Source organism: Pongo pygmaeus, chromosome 2 (assembly GCF_028885625.2).
Source record: "Pongo pygmaeus isolate AG05252 chromosome 2, NHGRI_mPonPyg2-v2.0_pri, whole genome shotgun sequence".
Taxonomy (NCBI): domain Eukaryota; kingdom Metazoa; phylum Chordata; class Mammalia; order Primates; family Hominidae; genus Pongo; species Pongo pygmaeus.
Genome location: NC_085930.1, coordinates 120804579 through 120832077, shown reverse-complemented (window position 1 = coordinate 120832077; position 27499 = coordinate 120804579). Strand labels below are relative to the sequence as shown.

Sequence of the window (27499 nt, the reverse complement as noted above, 5' to 3'; positions counted from 1 at the left end):
TCCCCAGATTCCTTGTATGAAGGATGGTTCTCAGCCTTTGGAGGATTCAAAACCCTCATTAGTGGGTTCTTGCTTATTCTTGGCACCTCCTTCATCCTCCCTTGCCTTTTACCCTTGTTTATTAGTAGTATTCAGTCAACTATGGAGGCAATAAGTAGCCTGACACACTACCGCACAGTTGATGACATTAACCAGATATCAGCCACTGCTGTTTAGAAGAAGAAGCTCAGCTCCATGAGGAGGTGACAAATAATGGTGCTTTCTATTAGCACCTCTGTTATAAAAAGCACCAAAGGGGGGAACAGAACAGGAATTAAGAGAAATTAAAGAGTGTGTAAGCAGAAACTCAGCTGTATGTAAGAAAACCCAATTCCCCCTAAGAAAGAGAAAGAGCTGGAGTCCTTAAAAACTGCCTGTTTTTCTGTGGCTAGTGAGCCTTATCTCTCCTCCCTTCCCAGGCATTGTGAAGACCCTGTTTCCCTGGCTGTGCAGCTGCAAGGTCACTAGACAGATAAACTCAAGTCGCAAAACATGTTTTTCCTTGAAAAGTAAGAAATGATGTAATGCATGTCTCAGTTGAATAACTGTCTTTGTTTCTCACTTCTGTAGTATGCTTCCCCCTGCACAGATCTCCCCTCACCCATGAAATGCTTAAAGGTAACTTAACTCTTTGTTCGGGGCTCAGTCCCTTGGATGTTAATCCGACTGGGCCGGTGTGCAAAAATAATTAAGAAATATCCTCTTGAACCCCATTGGTCTCTCTGATTCCTTAAAATCCTGCTACAATAGAGTGCAAGGGAACACTCTGGATGATGGAAATTCTCTTATTGGATGTGGGTGACCTCTGTGTGTGTGTATATATATATTTGGTTAGTGCAAACATAATTGCATTTTTTTTTTGAGAAGGAGTCTCACTTTGTTGCCCAGGCTGGTATGCAGTGGTGCAATCTTGGCTCACTGCAACCTCCAACTCCTGGTTTCAAGCGATTCTCATGCCTCAGCCTCCCCAGTAGCTAGGATTACAGGTGCATGCTACCACATCCAGCTAATTTTTCTATTTTTTAGTAGAGATGGGGTTTTGCCACATTCAAGACCAGGCTGGTCTTGAACTCCTGACCTCAAGTGATCTGCCCGCCTCAGCCTCCCAAAGTGCCGGGATTACAGGCATGAGCCACCACGCCTGGCCTAATTGCAGTTTTGGCCATTACTTTCAATGGCCAAAACCACAATTATGTTTGCACCAACCTAATATAAATTTATCAAAACTCATTGTAATATACACTTACAAGTCTACATGTTTTATGGTATGTAAATTGTACATCAATGAAAAATAAATACTATTTCAAACAAACAAATAGGATTAAGCATCTTTGAGGACAAGAATTAGGGAATAGAAGCAAAGTGTTGAGCAAAGCTGAGGTTGTAAGTCCTCTGGGTTTTGGCACCTGAAGCAAGCAGCAGCTGCCAGGAGCTCAGATCCTGCTCCTGAGTAACTCTGCTCCATCTAATATGGGGAGGGAGGCTGCAGTCAGAGGCTAGGGCAAGGCAGAGCTACTCCTCATCTGCAAAGAGACAAAGAAACTGCTGGTTGGCAGCTGTAGGCCTTGTTAGGCTGGAGGATAAACACAAACTCATGACTAAGATTTGAAGCAACCCCTAAGCTCACTGCTCAACAACTAGAACTGTGGTATGCCCAAACCATTACAGGATGTGAGATTCAAACCACTAACAGAAGACCTGATTTTGGATTGCAACTCTAGGCTGCTAACTAGAAGGAGTCTTAGACTGGGTTCCTGAGAAGCAGAACCTGAGGCAGGGATTCTAGCGCCAGTGATTTATTGGAGGTGCTTCCTGGAGAGGGGGAGGGAGGGAAAGAAATAGGACCAGGAAGGGGAAGAAGCTAAATAAGAATGTGCTCTGTATTAGGGTTCTCCAGAGAATCAGAACTAATATGATATATATCTATATCCATATCTATATCTATATCATTAATCTGTCTGTATCTATATCCATATCTATAGCTGTGTCTATATTATCTATCTATAGCCATAAATTTATAAATATCAAAAAAATTTGCTTACATGATTATGGAATCTGAAATGTTCCAAGGTCTGCAGTTGCCAAGCTGGAGATACAGGAGAGCTGAGGATGTGGTTCCAGCCTCAGTCCAAAGGCCTAAGGACCAGCAGAGCCTACGGTGTAAGTCCAAAAGCTGGCCATCTTGAGACCCTAAAAGAGTTGATGTTTCCATTAAGAGTCTGAAGGCAGGAAAAGACTGATGTCCCAGCTCAAGTCAGTCAGGCAGGGGGAGTCCCCTCTTACTCATGAAAGGGTCTATTCAGACCCTCAATTAATTGGATGAGACCCACCCACATTAGGGTGGGTGATCTGCTTCACTCAATTTACTAATTTAAATGTTAGTGCCATCCAGATACACCCACACAGACACACCCAGAATGCTGTTTGACCAAATGTCTGGGCACCGTGTAACCTAGTCAAGTTGGCACATAAAATTAACCATCACAAGTTCCCTGCTGGAGTCTAGCCCTAGCTTGATCTCATGGAGGTTTTGGAGCATGAATTACGTGACAGAATGAATCCCACTTTGAGGCAAAGGGTGTCACCTCTTTATTTTTATTTTTGAGACGGGGTCTCACTCTGTCACTCAGGCTGGAGTGCAGTGGCACAATCATGGCTCATTGCAGCCTCAACCTCCCAAGCTCAAGTGCTCCTCCCACCTCAGCCTCCTGAATAGGTGACACTACAGGCATACACCACCATGCCCATATAATTTTTAAATTTTAATTTGCAGAGATGGGGTCTCACTATGTTGCCCAGGCTGGTTTCAAACTCCTGGGCTCAAATGATCCTCTCACCTTGACCTCCCAAAGTGCTGGGATTACAGGGGCATGAGGTACTGCCCCTGGCTGGGTCTGGCCTTTTTTTATCCATATGTCAGTGAGGCATCTTCCCATTAAACAAATAGTTCTCTGGGGGAAGGGAGCAACCAACCCTCACAGCAGTTAGGGGAGTTGTGCACAAGCAGATATAGGTTTTTCTGGTAGGACATCAACAATACCCAGTACAGGGGCAACTTCAAAATTTCTATACAAAAATGGATTAGTAGAAAAGGAGAGAAAGAGGGAAAGAGAGAGAGACTGCGAGAGAAAGAGCAACAAATATTTACAAACAAATAGAAAATCTCTCATTTAAAATGAGTGTGCACACCACAGTTCCATAGCCCAAGGAAGAAATATAATTCTAAAACAATGAATGAGATCAACAATCCAAACAGCATCTCACCTGAGATGAAATCACCGTAATAGGATAGTGTGGAAAGTACTTTTAAATAAATATGCTGATCTATCTGGAGGAGAATAAAGTAACACCCACTAAGAAAGAACAAAAGACTGTAAAACATTTGCTGACACCAGGGAGGTGGCTCCTGCCCAATGGTGTTAGGAGAGAGAAACATGGGTGTCAAAGGTAAACTTCCTTCTAGAACTGAACTTCATTTTTATTTTCAGACCTCATTTCCCCCAGAAGGCAGGGGCTTAATCTCAGTCAATTCAGCATTTCACCCATCCCCCCTTTCCTCAGCAATATCTGGTGTTGCAATTTTGCAAGTGTGACTCTGGTCTTTGTGATTTGCTGATGTCAGCTCCTCCCTGTAACTGCATCCTGTCTGGGCCTCAACCATCCATCCATGAAGTCACCTGCTAAGTTGATCCATTCCCACATACTGGGCCATGTCTCACTCAGATCCCTTGGCACTCCTTTTGGGACGTGGGAAATGCTCCATTTTCTCTTGCTCTTCTCAGTGGCCTCAGAAGACTTACTGGAACTATCGAGGCCTTTTCTGCTTCCTGCTGCTCAAGCTGGTGTGGGAAACCATCCTACTCTTTCCCCTCCATGGCTGGTTCATGAGAACTCTTGCAGGCTGCCTTGGTCCACATGCAGACACAACCCACACTGTGTTGCGTCTGCCCTTGCACTGTGATGGGGAACTCAGGGATCTTGCTTCCTCCCCAAGCTTGACATTGGAAACGTGGCCCCAAAGGCCTATTTTCTCACATCCCAAAACCTGAGTGAGGATTTTATTGTGCTTCCTTATCACAAGGGCTTGGCCATGGGAGGCAGCAGTGCCAGGACTCTTCTCCGGGAAGCTCCCAACTCTTCTGCTTCCTTTCTGACTCCTCTCTCCCTCCCCCTTAGCCCGTGGAAGCCTCATGCTTCTTAGGGCCCCTTCCTCAGAAGCTGGACGTGGAGAAGAAAGGCAAGGATGTGTCATTTCAGGAATATAGATGGGACAGGTTTAATTTTAAAATTATTAGAAATTCAGAGGTGGGGGTGGACAAAGAAGAGAAGAGTGAAGACAAAAGGATGATCAAGAAAATGGATGGTGGTAGAATATCTTTTACAAACTGGGATACTTGATAGTCAATACTATTGAGCTTGTGCTGTGACACTGTAGACCGCACCTCCTCCTCCATCTCTTTAATGCTTCTGTCAAGTTTTTACACATTAAAGAGGCCTGATGTGGATAAGCTTTTTGTGAAATTCAAGGGACTCTGTTTCACATTTGAGTCAAGATACTGCAAAAGAATGTGTAGGATGGTGAGATCGTTCATGAACTGAATGGATTCAGTGGAGGCAGAGGCAGAATGTCAAGACCGAGGAAACCATGAGAAAGTGAGCCTTCCAGGGGTTCACAGAAATTGTGGGAAGGTCTTAAAGACAAACCTTATCTAGATTTTTCTTTTTTTGAGACAGAGTCTTGCTCTGTAACCCAGGCTGGAGTGCAGTGGTGCAATCTCGGCTCACTGCAATCTCCACTTCCAGGTTCAAGCAATTCTCCTACCTCAGCCTCCCTAGTAGCTGGGATTACAGGGGCCCACCACCACACCTGGCTAATTTTTGTATTTTTAGTAGAGATGAGGTTTCTCACCATGTCGGCCAGGCTGGTCTCAAACTCCTGACCTCAAGTGATCCACCTGCCTCGGCCTCCAAAAGTGCTGGGATTACAGGCGTGAGCCACTGTGCCTGGCCAAATCTTATCTAGATTTTTAAAGCAAAGGGGCACCTCAGCTGACATCTGTGTTAGACATGCTGAAAGGAAACATGTAGACTCTCTCTCAGTCTGTGAATGGAGCATTGGAAGCCTTGACTGAGGACCTACTATGGGCTAGATGTGCTGTCCTTGGTACCATGAATATGAGAATTAAAATCCTATGCCACTTGTCATGAAGGCTCCCTCAGTCAGTGGTAAACAAAGAACTATAATATTGTAAGCTAAGCGCCATAGAGAGGGATGTCATCCGAGAAGATTGACAGCCTCTGCACTGACACCGTTCAGGGGAAACTAGCTCTTGGCAGGCATGGGAGAGTTTACTATCTGTTCTATTCATGTCCTCTTCTGCCCCCAAAGCCCACAGAATTTTTTGCCAACATGGTCCTAATCCTTATGTCTGAATTTCTGACACAGTGCCATGGATATTTACACGCCCTTTGCCTAATTAAAGCAGGGGCATTTCTCTTCTCTTTTGGTTATTGTTATTATCGCTAACCATTGTTTAGTGATCACGGGACTATACACTGCAGAAGGTAGGTGATGACCACGTTATGATACTGTGGTTAAGCTGATGGGAGAGTAGAGGTAAAGTATGAAGAAAAGGTGTCACCAGGACAGGAAAATACCCATTATCTCAAAAACGTTTGGGTGAGAGAACTGTCTTAATGTCCACAGTTGGGGTGAAAAACAACAGGCTCCTTTTGGAGGGGGGCATTTGCCATAAACAAACTGATTGTGAGATTCTTAGCACATTCGGCATGAAGATAAAAGAGAGTTAGGAGACATTTTCTTTAAGTGAGAGTTGCAAAGAACAATCCATCCTCACCCTTTCCCACAGAAACAGCATCAAAATTAAAAAACAAAAAAACAAATTTCCTGTTTCAATTGTTGAAGAGGGAGAGAAGCTCTTAGATCGTGGACTCCTGCAGCAGAGGGATTCATGGGACTCTGATACAATAGGAGTTTCGTAACAGACGGCAAAAAGTCCACGCCTGCTTTCTTCCCTTTCCTTCAACGGTTGAACAAACCCAAGGCAGAATAATCTTTGCAACAATTCGGCAGAGAGAGGCAGCTGTGCCTGATGGAGGCCTTGCTTGGCCAACGGAAGTAACATTACATGTGATAGATCTGAGATGGTGGTGAGAGGGAAGGGAAAGGAGAAGGGGAAAGAAAGAAGTAGAAGAGAAAAGGCTAGCCTTGAACCCTGGTTTTCTTTTCTTTTTCTTTCTTTCTTTTTTTTTTTTTTTTGAGACAGAGTCTCTCTGTCGCCCAGGCTGGAGTGCAGTGGCATGATCTTGGCTCACTGCAACCTCCACGTCTCGGTTCAGGTGATTCTCCTGCCTCAGCTTCCCGAGTAGCTGGGATTACAGGTGCCCACCACTACACCCGGCTAATTTGTGTGTGTGTGTGTGTGTGTGTTTAGTAGAGACAAGATTTCTTTTTTTTTTTTTTTTTTTTCTGAGATGGAGTTTTGCTCTTGAAGCCCAGGCTGGAGGGCAACGGCGCAATCTTGGCTCACCGCAACCTCCGCCTCCTGGGTTCAAGCCATTCTCCTGCCTCAGCCTCCCGAGTAGCTGGGATTACAGGCATGTGCCACCATGACCGGCTAATTTTGTATTTTTAGTAGAGATGGGGTTTCTCCATGTTGGTCAGCCTAGTCTCGAACTCCCAACCTCAGGTGATCCACCTGCCTCGGCCTCCCAAAGTGCTGGGATTACAGTCACATTCATTGTTTCAGAGAGTGGATCCAGACTTTCCTAATAAAGAAAGATTTCTTTAGCTCTTAGGCTAAAATACTTACAGAGGTGAGGAAACACTTTTCATCCCTGAGTTTATCAACTTACTAGTCTTTGAAAATAAAAAACTGTTGACTTTGTTGATGTTCTCTATTGAATACGTATTTTTCTATTTCATTAATTTCTGCTTTTACATGTATTACATGTATTTCTTTCTTCCACATTAAAAAAATTCTTTTGGTGTTTTTTCTTTTTCTTTCATAAGAAAGTGTAGAATTTTGTTGTCAAAAAGGCACACTTGGCCGGGAGTGGCAGCTTACACCTGTAATCCCAGCACTTCGGGAGGCCAAGATGGGAGGATTTCTTGTGAATAAGACTTTGAGACCAGCCTGGGCAACATAGTGAGACCCTGTCTCTACAAAAAATAAAAAATTAGCTGGGCAAGGTGGCATGTGCCTGTTGTCCCTGCTACTTAGGAGGCTGAAGTGGGAGGATGGCTGGAGCCCAGGGGGTCAAGGCTGCAGTGAGTTGTGATGGTGCCACTGCACTCCAGCCTGGGTGACATAGTGAGACTCTGTCTCAAAAAAAAAAAAAAAAAAGAAAAGAAAAGGAATCTTTTAAGAGTTTAAATTTTTTCTCTGAAAAAAATTAATTAAAAATTTTAATTGACACATAATAATTGTACATATTTATGGGTACAATGTGATGTTTCAATATATGCATACTTTGTGTAATGATCAAATCAGTATAGTTAGCATATCCATCACCTCAACATTTATCTTTTTTTAGTGAAAACTCAAAATCCTTTCTTCTAGCTATTTTGAAATATTCAATACATTATTGTTAACTATAGTCACCCTACTGTGCAATAAGGACATTAGCACTATTCCTCCTAAATAATTTTAACTTTGAAACTGTTAATCAGCTCTTTCCATTCCCTCCTTACTTAAATTTTTTTTAAAATACAAGATCTTGCTATGTTGTTCAGGCTGGCCTGGAATTCCTGGCCTCAAGTAATCCTTGCATCTTGGCTTCCTGAGTAACTGGAATTACAGGCATGAGCCACCACACTGGGCCCTCCTTACTTCTTGAAGATGTTTTGCTCATTAAATTTCAGACTTTCTTCTCTAATAAACACATTAAAGGCTATAACTTTCCCTCTAAATATAGCGTTAGCTGTATCTCACCAGTTTTGATATGTAATGCTTTCTATATTCCTCAGCTCAAACTATATCCTAAAATCCTTAATTTAAAACCATCAGCTTTGGGAGGCCGAGGTGGGTGGATCACAAGGTCAGGAGTTCGAGACCAGCCTGGCCAGCATGGTGAACCCCTGTCTCTACTAAAAATACAAAAATTAGCCAGGCATGGTGGCATGTGCTTGTAATCCCAGCTACTTGGGAGGCTGAGGTAGGAGAATTGCTTGAACCCAGGAGGTGGAGGTTGCAGTGAGCCAAGATCACGCCACTGCACTCCAGACTGGGCGACAGAGTGAGACTCCCTCTCAAAAAAAAAAAAAAAAAAAAAAAAAACAACCAAACAAACAAAAAACAAAAAAACCATCAGGTCTAGGCGCAGTGGCTCACGCCCCTAATCCCAGCACTTTGGGAGGCTGAGGCAAGTGGATCACTTGAAGTCAGGAGTTCGAGACCAGCCTGGGCAACATGGTGAAATCCCATCTCTACTAAAAATACAAAAATTAGCTGGGCATGCTGGCACACACCTGTAATCCTAGCTACCTGGGAGACTGAGGAAGGAGAATTACATGAACCCAGGAGGCAGAGGTTGCAGTGAGCCGAGATCGTGTCACTGCACTCCAGCCTGGGCGACAAAGCGAGACTCCGTCTCAAAAAAAAAAAAAAAAAAAAAAAAAAAATCTGGGCCGGGCGTGGTGGCTCACTACTGTAATCCAACACTTTGGGAGGTGGAGGTGGGCGGATCATGAGGTCAGGAGTTTGACACCAGCCTAGCCAACACAGTGACACCCCATCTCTACTAAAAATACAAAAATTAGCTGAGTGTGGTGGCATACGCCTGTAGTCCCAGCTACTCGGGAGGCTGAGGCAGAATCACTTGAATCCGGGAGGTGGAGGTTGCAGTGAGCCGAGACCGCGCCATTGCACTCCAGCCTGGGTGACAGAGTGAGACTCCATCTCAAAAAAAAAAAAAAAAAAAGAAAAAGAAAAAGAAAAAAAGAAAAGGTCTTCTGTATCTCTTTTTACGTTGGATATTTTGCCTGATACTGACCGGGCACGGTGACTCACATCTGTAACCCCAGCACTTTGGGAGGCCGATATGGGTAGATCACTTGAGACCAGGAATTCAAGACCGGCCTGGCCAACATGAGGAAACCCCGTTTCAACTAAAAATACAAAAATTGGCCAGGCGTCACGGTGCATGCCTGTAATCCCAGCTACTCGGGGAGCTGAGGCAGAGAATCTCTTGAACCTGGGAGGCGGAGTCTGCAGTGAGCTGAGATTGCGCCACTGCACTCCAGCCTGGGAGACAGAGCAAGACTCCATCTCAAAAAAAAAAAAAAAGAAAAGATATTTTGCCTGATACTAACAAAGTTACATCAGTTTGTTTTTTGGTTTGTATTTGCATGGTATACTTGTTTCCATCTTTTTACTTTCAACCTCTTGGTATTTATATGTTTTCAAACTGATTTCTAGTAGACAACACATAGTTTATTAAGGACGTAGTCTGACAATCTCGATCTTTTAACTATTGCATATACCCTATTTTATATTAATGTGGCTTCTGATAGTCCTGTATACATCTTATTTCAGCCAGGTGCGGTGGCTCACGCCTGTAATCCCAGCACTTTGGGAGGCTGAGGTGGGTGGATCAACTGAGGTTGGGAGTTTGAGACCAGCCTGACCAACATAGAGAAACCCCGTCTCTACTAAACATACAAAATTAGCCAGGCATGGTGGCGCATGCCTGTAATCACAGCTCCTTGGGAGGCTGAGGCAGGAGAATCTCTTGAACCCGGGAGGTGGAGGTTGTGGTGAGCCGAGATGAGACGATTGCACTCCAGCCTGGGCAACAAGAGTGAAACTCAGTCTCCAAAAAAAAAAAAAACTTATTTCATAGATTATATTTATACTACCTGTTGCAGGTTTCTTTTTCTCTCATTCGTTGCCTTTTTGGGGGAGTATATTTAATTTTCAAAGTTTAAAATTAACCAATTACCTTTGCCCTTATTACAGACATTACCAAAACAAAGACAAAAACAAAAACAAACAACGACAACAAAAAACCCCAAAGACAAACAACAAAAGTAGAAATTTTAACGCTATTGCTATTGTTCCTGTCTTATAATTCTTGTTTTTACAAGTTGTAATTTACACAATTACAATGTTATATTGTAATTCAATCTTATGAGGTCCAATAACCATTTTTACTGCATGTCATGAATTTAATATTTGTTTACATTTATACACAGGTTTACCACTCTGTTTGCTTTTCAATCTTTTTTACATCCTAGAACTTTCCAGAATCATCTTCTTTCTGACTGAGGTACATACTTTAGTGTACCCTTCAGTGAGAGTCTCTGTTTATGTTTATCATAAAATGTCTTTATTTTGCCAACATTCTTGAGGGAGAATTTTCATTGGATATAGAATTCTAGGTCAGCATTTGTTTCCTTTCAGTATATTGAATATATCATTGTATTATCTTTGGTCTTCTGCTTTTACTCTTGAGAAATCCTCTTTGAGTCTACTGCCACTCCCTTGAAGTGGCAGTAGACTATCCTCTGGCTGCTTTTAAGATGCTTCTATTTGTTGCTGGTGTTCTTCAATTTTACTTTGACATGTCTAGGTGTGAACTTCAGTTTAAATGTTTGGTATTTGTTGGGCTTCTTGAATTTATGGACTGGTGTCTTAAACACTGATTCTAGAAAATCCTCATCCATTATTTCTTCAAATACTACCTCTACTTCATCTTATCTTCTCCTTCTGGAATTCAGATTAAGCACATGTTTAATCATTTCACTTTATCCTCTGGGTCTCTAAACCTTTCTCTCATGTTTTCCTTTTTGTTTGTTTTCTATGCTACATTCTACATCATTTCTTCTGATCTACATTCCACTTACTGATTCTCTCTTCTACTGTGTCTAACCAATTCCCAAACCCATATGTTGTGTTTTAAAATTTGGTTATTTTGCAGTTCCAAAAGTGCTATTTTGTTCTTTTGCAAATCTGTGATGCTTCCTTGTAGTTTTCTCTTCTTGTAGATATTTTCAAGGTTGTTTTATTTAAGTATTGTAGGAATGTTTATTTTAAAATATGTCTCATAATTTCAATATCTGAGGCCTATGTGGATTTGTTTCTATGGTCTTATGTTGCTTTGTTCCATTGTGCCTTTGATTATATTTGGCTGGGGCTACCCTTTGACCTTGAAAACAATAATAATAATAATTCTTATTATTTTTGAGATAGGGTCTCACTCTGTTGCCCAGGCTGGAATGCAGTGGTGCAATCATGGCTCACTACAGCCTTGACCCCCTGAGTTCAAGTAATCCTCCTACCTCAGCCACCTGAGTAGCTGGGACTACAGATGCACCACCACCAAGCCCAGCTAATTTAAAAATTTTTTTTTTTGTACAGACAGGGTCTCCCTATGTTGCCCAGGCTGGTCTTGAACTCCATGGCTGAAGTAATCCTCCCACCTCAGCCTCCCAAAGTGCTGGGATTACAGGCCTGAGCTGCCACTCCTAGCCTGACGTTGAATATTATTTGAGAGGATTTCCCAAGTTTAGGATAAATATACCCTTATTCCAAGATAATTTTGAGTTTGCTTCTGTCAGATATGTAGCCACAATATTAGTTCTGTATAATGCTCTAATTAATCACCTTAAGTTTATTGGACTAATCCTGTGACACAAATTTAGAACATAAGTCCACAGTAGGGCTAGCCTGTGCTTACAGCCTATCAGGGATGGGTTGTTAGTTATTCCTGCCTTGCTCAGCATCAAGGTGCTTGTCCCTACACCCCCCTGAGAATTCAGAGGGGTTCCTCTGAGGGGAATTCAAGGGCATTGCTCAGGGGGGAATTCAAGGGGTTTGCTTTCCATCTGTTATACTCCTACCCTGACAAGTGCATCCCCCAGCTAGAGCCACTCAGCTTAATGTGGGTCAGCTTCCTATTAGACTTCTCAACTTTGGTAAACCCTTCCAAACAGAGTTTTTAGTTTTGTACTTATTTTACTTTGGATAATAAAATGCAAAAGTGGCTGGGTGTGGTGGGTCATGCCTATAATACCAGCACTTTGTGGGGCTGAGGCAGGAGGATCACCTGAGCCCAGAAATTTGAGACCAGCCTGGGCAACGTAGTGAGACCAAGTTTCCATTTAAAATTTTAAAAATTAGCCTGGTATTGCTGGGCGCGGTGGCTCACGCCTGTAATCCCAGTACTTTGGGAGGCCAAGGCAGGTGGATCATGAGGTCAGGAGTTTGAGACCACCCTGGCTAACATAGTGAAACCCCGTCTCTACTAAAAATACAGAAATTAGCTGGGCGTGGTGGCACGTGCCTGTAGTCCCAGCTACTCAGGAGGCTGAGGCAGGAGAATCACTTTAACCTGAGAGGCGGAGGTTGTGGTGAGCTGAGATCGTGCCACTGCACTCCAGCCTAGGTGACAGAGCGAGACTCTGTCTCAAAAAAAAAAAAAAAAAAAAAAAAATTAGCCTGGTGTAGTGGCCTGCATCTGTGGTCCCAGCTATTTGGGAGGCTGAGGCAGGAGAACTGCTTGAGCCCAGGAGGTTGAGGCTGCAGTGAGCTGTGTTCATGCCACTGCACTCCAGCCTGGGTGACAGAGTGAAACTCTGTCTCAAAAAAAAAAAAAGCAGAAGTGTCTCTGAATGATTTATTTATCTCTTTCTTACTATTACATCAGCTTTTTAATGCTGTACGACGGAGGATTTGTCAGTTTTTTTGTGTTTGTATAAATTTTCTTCATGTATTTTATTTTATGCATCTGCATGTTTAGAATTGATGTATCTTTATATTTTTATTATTATTATTTTTTGAGATGGAGTCTCGCTCTGTCGCCCAGGCTGGAGTGTAGTGGTGCAATCTCAACTCATTGCAACCTCTGCCTCCCAGGTTCAAGCGATTCTCCTGCCTCAGCCTCCCAAGTAGCTGGGATTACAGGTGCCTGTCACCACTCCCAGCTAATTTTTTGGATTTTTAGTAGAGACAGGGTGTCACCATGTGGGTCAGGCTGGTCTCGAACTCCTGACCTCAAGTGATCTGCCTGCTTTGGCCTCCCAAAGGGCTAGGATTACAGGTGTGAGCCACTATGCCCGGCCTATGTTTTTAATTTTATGATGTACCTTTATATATATTTTATTTTATACATATGTGTGTTTAGTATTGATGTGTCTTCTTAATAAATTGGAATTCTATCACTTTTGTGATAACTCTGTCTATATATATTTTTTGAGATGGAGTCTCACTCTGTTACGCAGATTTCAGTGCAGTGGCATGATCTCAGCTCACTGCAGCCTCCACCTCCCAGCTTCAAGCGATTGTCATACCTCAGCCTCCCAAGTAGCTGGGCTGGGACTACAGGCGTGCAACACCATGTCTGGCTAATTTTTGTATTTTTAGTAGAGACAGAGTTTCCCCATGTTGGCCAGGCTGGTCTTGAACTCCTGACCTCAGGTGATCCAGCTGCCTTTTCCTCCCAAAGTGCTGGGATTACAGGTGTGAGCCACCGCGCCTGGACAACTCTCTATTTTTAATGATGCTTTAAAAATTAAAATGTGTTTGTTTTTCTGTTATCACTTGCAAGTGGAGCTTTAAGTTAGTGTCTGATTTTCCATGTTCCCTTTTGCCCGCTTTGGCAATTATGGAAGCAGTGCCTCAGGCGGTAGCTGCTCTGTCGGCTGCTCCTGCTCATCGTTCAGGTCTCAGTTTGGAGACCTGTAGCAGATGCTGCTGATGCCCATCCAAATTTCCTTTATGGACTGGGTCCCAGAATGAAAACACTGGGCAATAGAGACCCCAATTGATTGGCAAAGGACATGTAGTAAGGATAAGAAATAAATCTTTTTGTTTTAAGCTACTAAGGTTTGGGTGTTGCTTGTTATGTAACATAACTTAGCTTATATTGACCAATACAGAAATATTGGGCAAATACTTCAAAAATATTTTCCTTCTTACACAATCATACAAGACCCTTCACATTGAGCTCCCTGATATTATTGCAGCCCCATGTGTTCTCAACACTGCCCATCCCCGTCACCTATGTTGCTGTGAATGGTCTTGCTCTCTCTTAGTTCTGGCCATCTGCATAGAGTGTTTCTCTTTTTTTTTTTTGAGATGGAGTCTCACTCTGTCTCCCAGGCTGGAGTACAGTGGCATGATCTCGGCTCACTGCAACCTCTGCCTCCCGGGTTCAAGTGACACTCCTGCCTCAGCCTCCCAAGTAGCTGGGATTACAGGTGTGTGCCATCACACCCAGCTAATTTTTGTGTTTTTAGTAGAGACAGGGTTTCACCATGTTGGTCAGGCTGGTCACGAACTCCTGACCTCAGATGATCCGCTCGCCTTCGCCTCCCAAACTGCTGGGATTACAGCCATGAGCCACTGCTGTAATAGACTGTTTCTTTAACCTAGAATACTCTTCCCCTACTGTTCACCTGACCAACTATTGCTCATCACTCAAGTCTCAGTTTAGAGACCGATAGCAGATGCTGATGATACCCACCCAAATTTCCTTTATGGACTGGTGTACCCAGTCCCCAGCTACTGTGAGCATTGGCTGCTAATAGCACACAGATGCCCTCTTCTCTTTTTTTATGGCCAACTCCCTACTACTTCCCCACAGTACAACTAGTCCTCCCCTCCCACCAGTGGCAGCCTGCAGCCAATGGCTGGCTGACATGGATGGAAGGTTAAAAGACTGGCCCTCTTGACTCAAGGTGCATCCAACTTTGTGGTGAAATTAATGTGTGTGAGTTTCTCTGGAACTAGCAGCCTGATCTGACCTAGGCTAGATACATGAGGGAGCCAAGCCAACGTCAGTGGAGCCTGTTCCAGACCAGAAGAACCACACAGCAGAATCATGAACTAAACAGTTGGTTTAAGCTGAAAATAGTTTCCTTGCTTACCTTTACTCTCTTGCCCTGCACCCTTCCCTCACTCCCTTTCTCCTTAGAGCATCCCCTCTGTAAACCACGTGGACACAAAGCCCTGTCTTTGGCTCTGCAGTAAGACAGAATGCCTGGCTACCCAGGCCTGGATTGTGAATCCCTCTTGTGCTGCTCTACCACTCTGTACTGTCTCTCACTACGGTGCCCATGAGACTGCATTGAACTGTCTATTTACTTATCTCTCCTACTAACTAAACCTTTGGAAGGCATAGGTCATGTTTTTATTATTATTGCTATTGATAGTATCTCAATACTCTTTTAAAAAGAGACTGAGAGATGGGGTGATAAAGTGGTTATCATTTTATTCTCAATGCCTAGCATGTATTAGGTACACCTTAATAGTTGAATGAATGAATGAGTGAAAGTTGTCCTGGATTTAACAAAGAGATGCAGGCTACAAGCATTTTTGTAGAGAATATTGGAGCTTAATAACATTTCCATAAAGAATGGATCTTAGAGGCTGGGTACAGTGGCTCATGCCTGTAATCCCAGGATTTTGGGAGGCTGAGGCAGGTGTATCATTTGAGGTCAGGAGTTTGAAACCACCTGACTAACATGGTGAAACCCCATCTGTACTAAAAAATACAGCACAATTAGCTGGGTGTGGTGGCGCATGCCTGAGTCCCAGCTACTTGAGAGGCTGAGGCAGGAGAATTGCTTGAACCCAGGAGGCGGAGGTTGCAGTGAGCCAAGATTACATCATTGCACTACAGTCTGGGTGACAGAACAAGACTCCATCTCAAAAAAAAAAAAGGATCTTACAGACTTTTAAGGTGCAAAGACCGAGGACTTAAGTGATAGGCTCACTGAAATGAAGAAGGGGAAATTTCAATGTATAAAAAACATGGGAGCAGAAAATGGCAAAATTGGTCACTAAGAGAAAGAGGAAGAGTTGGGACCAACGTGTTGTCGAAGTGTCCTGCTCAGTGAGGAGGGACTGAAAGTTCAGTTCACACCTGCTGTATGGTATTCACATTCTACATATGTTACTATTCAGATAACATGGGCACTGAGGTTTTATATCAGAGTGAAGAGTTGGCTGCTTTCAAAAGCATTGCTCTATCTGAATTCTTGAGATGGGTGGCTCCTTCCTAGCTATTAAGAGGCAAAATTCTCGTGCCCAGAGTGGAAAGAAAACCAGACAGTTAATCTCAGTCTCTTTTCTCTATCCTCCACTTCTGTCTCCTCAACAATCAGAATTCCATTTTTTACCAGGTTGGCTTCTGTAGAGTTTGCAATGAACTGAGATGAATCTGCAGTGACTTCAGGACAGGATCTGGAATATGTATTTCAATAATATCTTCCTGTTATCAGCCTATCAGGCAATCACAGAAGCTTTTAATAGAAAGCTAGATAAAACTAGTCCTCCACCTAACAACTGTTTTTTCTACAAGCTCTTTTTTTCTTGTAGATATTTAGTACTGCAAAAATCCCATCTAGTGGAAGGCCTTGGCATGGTAAGGTTTGGTTCCAGGTAATCACAATTTTGGAGTACAAAACCATGAAAGACTTATCAAGATCACTGGGGTGGGGGTGGGGTGCTGGCAGCAGCACAGTGAACTCTGGTCCACTACAAATAAACTCTTCAGAGAGTTTCTTGAGTATTTTACCATATTTGTTCTTTGGACTTTGCAAATGGCTTGTTGATATCTGCCGATCATGGCGACAGTGGACAGATGAACCCAGTTGCCCACCAGGGACGTTGTGATGTTCTTAGCATCAGAAGGCCTCAGGTTGATGTCAGTCTGTGGTGCTTCTCTGCCCTCTCTCATGTCTCCTCAGCCCCTGTTTCACCTCAAGGAAGAGCTCCCCTCCAGAGAAAAACCGAGAGTCATCATTTGCCTGCTCAACTATGAATAAAGTTCCACGTACGTTCTCTCTGCTCACTTCTTTCAGAGGCACTTCCGGCTCACGAAACTCTTCAGCTAAGTTCCTGGGGAATTTGCTGAGTGTCAAAACACGAATTAAACCAGAAGAGATATGATAGTGGGTTTTCTCTGAGAGGGATGCCCAGCCTTGTGAACAAGCCATCTTCCAGTGTGGAGGATTGCTTGCTCCCTGACCTGTGTCCACTGGAGACCCACATATACCAGGCATTCTGCTCACCAGAGACACACACAAGACTTATGGGTCAATCACCAAAACCTGGGGCCACAGCTCAGACCTGATCTGTCATATCAGACAAGGCTGAAATATTGTTCTTCTATGTTGTGAGTTTTCTCAAATACAATACAAAACTTTCTCCTTGCAGCTCAATCAAGGCAATCTGCATAGTGACAAGAGTGTGGGATTTGGAGGCAAGAGACTTGGGTCTGAGTTTCAGGCCCCTGATTTTGTGTAAATCACAATTCTTCCTACCTCTTGATTTTCCTAAACTGTAAACTGAGCTGCATTCCACCCGCCCTATTTCTTCAAAAGGTTCTTATAAAGACTGAATGAGATACTGTATGCAAAAATAGCACATTAAAACCACTTTATGAATGTTATTATTCTTATTAAGCACCATCAAAGTTGAAGACATGAACCTAGGAACTTCAGAGGACAAAAGATGTGTGAAAATAACCAATTTTTCAGGATACTACCATCTGGTTGGAGATAGCTCTGATCCCTGCGTCTCTCCTGCCTCATCTCTGTTCATTCCAACCCCAGTCAGATTGAGGTACATGTCACCAATTTCTGGAATTCTCCATTGTCTCTCCAGACCCTGGATCTCTGCAGATGCTGCCTCCCTCTGAGAAACACTTTCTGCTCTACTCATGCCTATCTTTTCTCCTTCTTCTCTTATTATTCACCTGGCTCAACTCCAGGAAGCCTGCCCTGACCAGTCTCTGTTCCACATCAAGTCTAAGACTGGATTCAGCATGCTCACAGCACTCTGATCTTAACCCTGTCATTGTCTACCCCTCACAATGCTACATTGTTCATTAATAGATGATCTGTGCGCTCCCTGAGGGGCAAGAAATGTGTCCTACACAGTGGCATGGGGTTTAGAGTAAGTATTGAATGAATGTCTATTGGGTAAATGAAAAAACAAAACAAAACCCACCTACTAAAATAGTTAAATGCTGAGGGGCTTATCCATCACACTAGAAGGGATATGCCCTGAAATCCTGGGGACTCCTCACTGGGCACTTCTTGGGACACTTCCTGATTTCAAAGGCCCCAGAAAAGAGGTCAGGTGGTCCACGACAGTCAAAGCACTCTGGTAGAAAGATCCTATTGTGGTCGGGCGCGGTGGCTCACGCCTGTAATCCCAGCACTTTGGAAGGCTGAGGCGGGCAGATCACGAGGTCAGGAGATCGAGACCATCCTGGCTAACATGGTGAAACCGCATCTCTACTAAAAAATACAAAAAATTAGCTGGGCGTGGTGGCGGGCGCCTGTAGTCCCAGTTACTTGGGAGGCTGAGGCAGGAGAATGGCGTGAACCCGGGAGGTGGAGCTTGCAGTGAGCCGAGATCGCGCCACTGCACTCCAGCCTGGGCGACAGAGTGAGACTCTGTCTAAAAATAAAAATAATAATAATAATAATAATAATCGTATTGCTTAGTAAAAATTAAAGAAAGTTGAAGTAAATTGGACAGACTGCACCTCTTGATCAGAAATCAAATCAAAAGATTTCACCCAAAGATAAGAAACAAAGAAGCCACACTGAGCTTTGTGTGCAGTGCCCATCATCTCATACCTCCATAAACTCTGACTGGTGGGGGGTTCACACAGTGGATTTCCTGCCTGTGTCCAGTTAATTCCCCTCAGTTAATATCTGGTGAGACCACCGGGGGCCTGGCAATTTGCAAAAGAGACAAAGGGATCCAATTCACTAAACACAGGCTAAATGAACCACTTAGCCAATGGCCTCCTGCTCCTTACCAGTGGGGCCTTGGACCTCAATTCATGCTTGCTGGGCTTTCAGACCTTTAGTGGAATGGACAGAAATACACAAATTGGAGTGTGCTACAACATAGCACTGGATGCACATGTGATGATTTCTTAAAAATGGCCACAAATTCTTTGTCATTTCTCCCATCCAAGGATGGGGATCTGTGTTTCCTCCCCTTGAATCTGGGTTATGACTGCTTTGACCAGTAGAGTACAGTGGACTGATGCTATGTGACTTCTGCATCTAGGCCTTAAACGGCCATGCAACTTCCACCTGCTTCTGTTGCAATGTTCACTCTCTGGAAGCTCCCTTCTGGAACATGCCATCAGAACCCGGCTACTGTGTTACAAGAAGCCCAAGTCACATGGAAAGACCACTTGTAGATGCTCTGTTTACTGTCCTAAGTGACCTTAAACTTTAAGTTGTCCCGGCCCAAATACCAGGCAAGTGAGTGAAGGAATTGCCAGATGGTTCTGGTACCCAGCAGAAGCCCCAGCGTCACAGAACAAAGACAAGCCATCCTTGCTGGGCTGTCCAAATTCCTGATCCATAGAATCATGTGCATAACAAAATAGTTGCTTCATGCCACTTAAGCAGACTTACTGGTTTATTATGCAGCAACAGACAACAACACACATTGCAACACATGATGATGAGAAATGCCCTGTGGGCAAGGAATTCAATATGTTGGCACTGGAAAGTTGCTTACGTTTTGAGAATAAGCCAACAGAATCTTCAAGGAATCAGAGCACTGAAGAAGTCCACACTGGGGCCTTTAAGTCCAAACCCTGGATGTCGAGTCTTTTCCGTAGGCTCACGCTGCCCTCCAGCAGTCTCTGGTTAAAGCTGGAGAGGCTTGGTGAATGATGCCCCTTCACCTTTTCTACAGGACCTCTTCCTCCCCTTCGGGTCTGGTCTGTGTCGTGTTTTATACTAGACTGTCTCCTTCACCTTTGTGTCCTCAGCCAAGCACAGTGGCTGGTCAGGAGGAGAACAAGTTGTCGAACTGAACACAAAGGGATGCAGGGAAAGGATAGAGCATCCTAGGTGTCATTTCTTCCCTCTTGTCCCCCAGGTTTCCAGATGATCAGTTACCTGCTTCTGTGGTGGAATATGATAGGAAAGACTCAAACTAGCATTTAGTAAGCAGCTGCTACATGGCAAATGCTATACAAGGTACTTTTATGATGACCTCATTTAATTTTAAAACCCCACAAGGTGGGCACCACATTTAGGAGAATAAGAAATTTAGACTTACACAATTCCCTTGCCCGAGACCATGCTGATGGAAAGTGATGGAGCAGGAATGTGACTCTGGGTTTCTGTCCTCAAAGCCTGTCCTGTTGTATCTTAGGAGACAGTGCTGCTGGTTTGGGAGTTTGGAGGAATGAAGCTGGTGGGAGGCCTGCTCACATGTGGGAAAGCCCCTTGTGGTGCAAACAGAGCAACTGTCTGGTGAGGAATCAGTTCAGAATCTTCACCGGGCATTCACAGACAACCAGAAAGCTGCTGGGCATCCACTTCTAACAAATGTCAGGGCCAGTGGGCTGAAGGGCAAGGGACACCTGGGGAAGTATTGCTCAGTCAGACCAAGAGCAGGGGCTAGGCCAAAACCCAGAAACCACCTGGCCCCACTGTCTGGACATCGGGGCGATTTTCCTTGCAGCCCATGTGCTGATGGTCCACACCGGCTGTGTGTGCTACCACAGACCAGTCAGGATCCCTCAGACTGACTAAAAAGGTGATTTCAGAAAATGACTTCTTTTTCATAAAGGAGAGAAATAAAGACCACATGAGATCATTTCCTATTTGTGTCATTTGACAGAAGACATATTTCTTTTTGGGGAAACAATGAAAAAAAACCCCACCTCGGATTAGCACTAAACAATTTCATTCTGAATAAACTGGATTTGCTGAGAAACAAAGATAAACAGACTGACAATGACAGATAAAGAAAGTAGGTAGTGTAAGGTGGAGAAGGGAAGAGAGAGAGGACAGGAGGGATGATAAATCTGCAAATTTTAAGTGTAATTCTTTCTTTTTTGAGACAGGGTCTGGCCCTGCCACCCAGGCTAGAGTGCAGTGGTGTGATCTCAGCTCACTGCAACCTCTGCCTCCCGGGCTCAAGTGATCCTCCTACCTCAGCCTCTTGAGTAGCTAGGACTACAGGCATGCACCACCACATCCAGCTAATTTTTTTTTTTTTTTTTTTGAGATGGTGTCTCACTCTTGTCGCCCGGGCTGGAGTGCAGTGGTGCAATCTCAGCTCACTGCAGCCTCCGCCTCCCACTTTCAGGTGATTCTCCTGCCTCAGCCTCCTGAGTAGCTGGGATTACAGGTGCCTGCCACCATGCCCGGCTAATTTTTGTATTTTTTAGTAGATATGGGGTTTCACCATGTTGGCCAGGCTGGTCTCAAACTCCTGACCTCAGGTGATCCACCTGCCTCGGCCCAAAGTGCTTGGATTGCAGGTGTGAGTCACCGCACCTGGCCTAATTTTTGTATTTTTAGTACAGATGAGGTCTTGCCATATTACCCAGCCTAGTCTCGAATTCCTGGGCTCAAGCCATCCACCCACCTCGGCCTCCCAAAGTGCTGGGATTACAGGTCTAAGGGTAATTTTGCCTCTTCTTCATTATTCACTGTCTTCAAAAAAGATATTCTGAAATTGTTTAACAGTTCCTTAAACAGTTCAATATAAATTACTATATGACTAAACAATCCCACTCATGGGCATCTATCCAAGGGAAATGAAAACGGATGACTACACAAATAACTGTATATGGATGTTCATATCGGCACTCTTCATAATAGTCAAAACTGGAAACCATTCAAATGCCCATCAGCTGGCAAATGGATAAACAAAATGTGGTACATCCATACAATGGAATGTCATTCAGCAACACACAGGAACACATTCCTGAACATGCTACAACATGGAACAAACCTCACAGTATGCTGAGAGAGATCAGACACAAATGACTGTATATTGTGAGGCTGGGCACAGTGGCTGAAAGATAAATTTAATATAAAAGGTTTAGATAGTAGGTAATAAAAGTACTCCCCTTATTATTTTCCAAAGGTAGCATCCATAGAGAGAGTTACATTTTCAATCAATTCATGGACAGATCTGAAATAAGGTTATTGAGAGAAATCAAGAATGACTGAAGGCACATCTTATTTTAGGAAGAACATTGTAGCAGGCAAAATGTGTGCCCATGAGAGGCAGTATACAGCTGGATGGGTTGAGGGGAGTCCAGAGTCCAGGTGGCACTCTCTATGTATTAAGATTCTGTTTTCCGGCCAGGCGCAGCGGCTCATGCCTGTAATCCCAGCGATTTGGGAGGCCCAGGTGGGTGGATAACCTGAGGTCAGGAGTTTGAGACCAGCCTGGCCAACACGGCAAAACCCCGTCTCTGCTAAAAATACGAAAATTAGCTGGGCACGGTGATGCACGCCTGTAATCCCAGCTACTCTGGAGGCTGAGGCAGGAGAATCGCTTGAACCCAGGAGGCAAAGGTTGCAGTGAGCCAAGATCATGCCACTGCACTCCAGCCTGGGTGACAGAGCAAGATCTGTTTCAAAAAAAAAAAAAAAAAGATTCTGTTTTCCAAAAACATCCTGGGTAAAGGGTGGCAGAGTGCTGTAGGTGGGAAAACCCATCCAAATTCCCTCACATTGGTAAGACAAAACTCTCTGGCTTTGGAGGGAGGTAGGCCAGGTTTGAAATCAACTCTGCCTCTCGCCAAAGTTTTAAATATTTTCAATTGTAAAATGGACTTATTGCTATTTGACCTTACAGTGTAGTTCTGAAGACTGAATGAGTGAAATATAAGGCAAGTGTACACGCTGATGAGGCGACCACACTCCACTGCTCGTGCCTTCTGGAGATTCTCTGCTTGTCTCTAGGGCAGGGGAACTGCAATTCACCAATGTACATATGCTTTAAAGGAGCCATTTCACATTTCTTTCCAAAGCTTATCACTGTTTGGCCATGGCTCTTGAGTATCATTTTATGTTTTTGGTAACTGTGCAGCGGAGGAGTAATGAAACGAGGGTATGGGTCCGTGTAGCACCTCCTTCGCCCTGTGATCTGCCCGAACATCAAATGGTGCAGAACATCTAGAAAAAGGTACTGTGGAAAAACGTCCTTAACTAAGTTCCAGTGTTTGTTTCAGCTCATCTATGCCACCTGCAGCTGGCTCAACCAGTGTTTAAAGACTCACTGTTCAATCTCAGATATTTATTATTTGTGCCTATGACAGAGGGAAAAATATACCATCAAGAAAACATTACAGATTGACATAAAAAAAACTTTCCTTTCTCCCTCCTTAAAAAACAAAACAAAACTACAGGGCTGGGTGCAGTGGTTCATAACTGTAATCCCAGAACTTTGGGAGGTCAAGGCAGGAGGATCACTTGAAACCAGGAATTCAAGGCTGCAATGAGCTACAATCATGCCATTGCACTTCAGCCTGGGCAACAGAGCAAGACTCAGCCTCAAAAAAAAAAAAAAAAATTACATATTCTCGGTATATAATTAAAAATACAGATAAGAAAAAGCAAGCAATCTCTCAAATACTTACCATCCAGATATAATTATATGAACATTTTTGAGTTATTCCTAACCTTTCTTATGCAACACAAGCATGTATTAATATTTATGTATGCAATGTGTACCCGGACACTAGAGCCAGACTACCTGGGCTCAAACCCTGTCTTGCCACGTACATCTGTGAGATCTGGTAAACCGGCAGATGACAGTATATTCCTCAGTGTTCTTGTGAGGGGCAAGTGAGTTAAACATAAACTCAGAACGGTGCATGGTGTAGAACAAATCCTCAACAAACGAGAGCTACTGTTCCATGTCAGGACAGGAATATCAGAAACACCACGTCCTTTCCTAGCTGTGCACATACACAGCACACACGCACGTGCATGCCTGACTACTGACATATGTATAGGCCTGTACTGTGTGAATATGTGAAGTTCTTAAGTTGAAACACACAAAATGGGATCCAATTTAAGGTAATCTGTTTTTTCATGCATCAAACAATTTGCATATAAGTATAGATCTCTCACCATCTTAGTGGCTAAAATACTATGCTTCTATATAGATACACCATACTATGTACACTGTGCAACTGTTAATCATTTAGATTGTTTGCATAATTGTTTTGAGCTGTATTTATAGGTTACCTAGTCCAAAAGCAAGTCAAATAACGATCAGAAAAGCAGCAGTCCACAGATCAAACCAAGACTATTTTCCATCCTTTTGAACTTCGAGTTAGTGAAGTGGTTTATTCAGCCCACTCAAGTCTAGTTATGATTTAAGTCAGACCATATAATTTAATACCTGCACATTCAAAACAGTGATATCATCATTTGAGTATAAATTTTATTTAACGAAAAGGCAACATGATTCTTCCAAAATAAAAATCACTACCACCTTTAAAGCTTCCATTCCAGCCCTGCAGATATGTATGCACGTTACTGTGCTGTCAGCCCCTCACACATTCCAGGTGGTCCCTGAAGGTGGGGCTTTGGCACTGCAGGGATGCAGGGAGACCTCGGGTGAAAATGTACATCCTAAATTCCTTTTCCAGTTCCACATTCCAATCAGTGAAATGTGGCATGACAGGGAGGATCTGTGTAGAATCCCTCAAAGACACAGGCTTTCATCATCATACATGGTCCAGCCATGAATCTTTGTTTTTTTGGGGGGGTGAGGGCATGAGTCTTTTTTCAACAGGTTTGGAGGGATGATCGTAGGTCACAGATGAGCCAATAACTGGCCTGTCCACGAATGTCACAGCACATAGTTCTGGATCATCACTGCTGCAGGGTGCCTGCTCCAGTTCCAGCATGGTGATGGTGTTTGGGGCCGAGGTCATCAGGATGTGCTGGGGCACAAACAAGGTCAACTGAGGGCCCCGGGCTGGCCAATAGCGGCCAAGGTTAAAGCCATTAATCCAGACCTGGCCCTGGAGAGAGAGAGACAGAAAACCATCAACCCCAGATGCACCGAAAGCCCTGGGGAAGGTGGGGGCCCTGATGCAGGGCAGGCCAGCAGCAATGGAGGAAAGAAATGCCCCCAGAAAGGCGAGGCTGACAGCCAGGCCCACGTCAGCCTTGGTTTTAGCTTCTTGCTGGGATAACTGGCCAAGGTGGGAAGAAGGTGGATGGGGGATAACAAAAACCTGCCCCAAAGACCCACTCCTGCTTCAGGAAAATACAGGTTTGGTCCCTCTGACGGGCTTCAGTGGCCACAGATGTTGGTACCAGAGAACAGTGTGGAAATTTCTGAATTTCATCCTGGTTCCCAGGTGCTGCCTGTACCCACAGACCAGCCTCTCCCTGACTTTTCTGTACACAGAAGACAACTGCTGAACTGCTTCCTTAAATAGATGTTTTCCTTCTTTGTTCTCCTTTCCCAGAGGCAGGACTTGACCTCACTATCTGCTGGTACACCTGGTGAACACAGGGAACAGAGGACTCCAGGGCCTGCATCCTGAGGTCAGACAGGTACCAGGAGTGGTCCCCAAAACAACCCCTCAAGAGGGATAGGGGGTTTGGGTGAGGGAGAGGAAGAGGTTTATCCAGTTGGGTGTCTATATTACTGCTATGTTTTAAGGACTCTTACAGGAACCCTCAGAGTTAGGGTGTGGACTCCATGTTTGGTTCAGGAGCAGAGGTGATGCTATGGGCTGCATAAACAATTTTTTTAGTAGGGGAAGCTGCTTCCCATAACAAAACTGAAAGTGGAGGATAAACTCCTAAGAAACAGGGACCATGTTTAGGTCTATTTACACAACCTCTCTGTATGTGCTAAAATTTGCTCAAAGGGGCTGAGTGCAGTGGTTCACGCCTGTAATCCCAGCACTTTGGGAGGCCAAGGCAGGCAGGTCACCTGAGGTCAGGAGTTCGAGACCAGCCTGGCCAACATGGTGAAACCCCCGTCTTTACTAAAAATACAAAAATTAGCCAGGTGTGGTGGCACATGCCTGTAATCCCAGTTACTCAGGAGGCTGAGGCAAGAGAATCACTTGAACCCAGGGAGGCAGAAGTTGCAATGAGCTGAGATTGCGCCACTGCACTCTAGCCTGGGCAGTGACAGAGCAAGACTCTGTCTCAAAAAAAAAAAAAAAAAAAAAAAAGATTTGCTCAAAGCTCAGAGGCTAGGATCAACAGCTGGCTGAATAGATGGACCATTCTATTACAAAGAAAGAAAGTGAAGAAGGGGAGATCACATACACGCAAAAGAAAGAGAAAATCTGGGAGAAGAAAGGAAAACATAAAGGGAGAAGGAAGAGGAAAGAGGAATGGAAGAAGGGAGGGAGGCAGGAAAGAAACTGTGACCTACAATGGCCCAGATATCCTAGGAGACAGCCTGGAGGAGGCCCAACCATGGCTGACACCTGCTGAGCCCTAATCCTCACCATGTTCTGCAACACAACTCTGCTGCTCACTCCAGGGCTCCTCAGTCTTCTTAAGTTTGGGTATTTTTCAGCCTCCAAGTGTCCCCTTTACTTTAGATCCTTCTGAATTTCCTACCTGGGTTCATATCTGTGTCCTGCCACTTACTACCTGTCTGATCTTGGGCTGGTCTCAACTCAATTTTTCATACCAGTCATTGGGGACAATGATGATGAAGGAACAGTGTGTGGCCTGTAAGTGGTAGCACTCCTTACATGATTAAAGTGAAAAGATGTTGGTGTTCACATGTCTACAAAAGAAGGGGGTCTGTGATTAAGAACCACCTGTCTGTTGGATTAAGTCATTTAGAAAGAGGACGACAGTTTTGCAGTTCTCAGAACTATTTCACTCTTGTTTTTACCCTGGGATATGTTATCTCATTCCATCCTAAAAGGTATATACAATGACAGCTTTACCAGGTTTTTATCAGCTTAAAATCTGCCGGTGCCTTGTTTTTGCAGTATTAGAGAACAGTAGCACTTTACTTTTGCGGTCAAGGGGGAAGACAGAGAAGTGGGAGGGCATTACGAGCAGCACCCGAGGAATGGCACGCACCACACAGGCTTCATGCTACGGTGAGGACACAGGCCAAGCCAACTCCTGACCAAATAGGAGGTGAACAAAGTGGAGGTTTGGTCCTTTCTCAAACCTCAAGTTCCATTTCATAAGCATCCAAGAGACGGGCCCTCACGTGCCGGGTGGACTGTGCACCTGGTAGGTAAGCTGGGAATTGTTTTCCCTGGATCCCCTTCCCTGGATGGTTCTGGGTTAGCATTGGTCAGAAGTGGCCCTTGCTTGAGATTGGGAGGGTGGAGAGAAGCAGCAGCCATTGCTCTGGGGAGTTTATCGTGCAGTGGTGCAATCCTGGCTCGCTGCAGCCTCCACCTCACAAGTTCAAGAGCTTCTTGTTCCTCTGCCTCCTGAGTAGCTGGGAATACAGGCATGTACCACCATGCCCAGCTAATTTTTGTATTTTTGGTAGAGATGGGGTTTTGCCATGTTGCCCAGGCTGGTCTCCAACTCCTGGCCTCAAGAGATCCACCCACCTCGGCCTCCCAAAGTGTTGGGATTACAGGCGTGAGCCACCACGCCTGGCCTTTTTCTTTTTCTTTTTTTCCTTTCTGAGGCAAGATCTCACTCCAGACACCCAGGCTAGAATGCAGTGGCACCATC

General features: G+C 44.3%; 1 protein-coding gene across 4 annotated transcripts in view; it reads right to left on the bottom strand.

The window, feature by feature from the left end:
• Window positions 1-19442: 19442 nt before the first annotated feature.
• The window catches only part of GLB1 (galactosidase beta 1), a 108478-nt gene continuing 100421 nt past the window's right edge, over window positions 19443-27499 (bottom strand). For 3 of the 4 annotated variants that reach the window (XM_054483789.2, XM_054483792.2, XM_054483790.2), the window contains one exon: window positions 24235-24834. In XM_054483789.2, the coding sequence (XP_054339764.1) occupies window positions 24535-24834 (300 nt within the window). In that variant the 3' untranslated portion in view covers window positions 24235-24534. Of the gene's footprint in view, window positions 19952-24234; window positions 24835-27499 lie in introns of those variants that run through there. The other variant, XM_054483791.2, reaches the window with a different exon arrangement.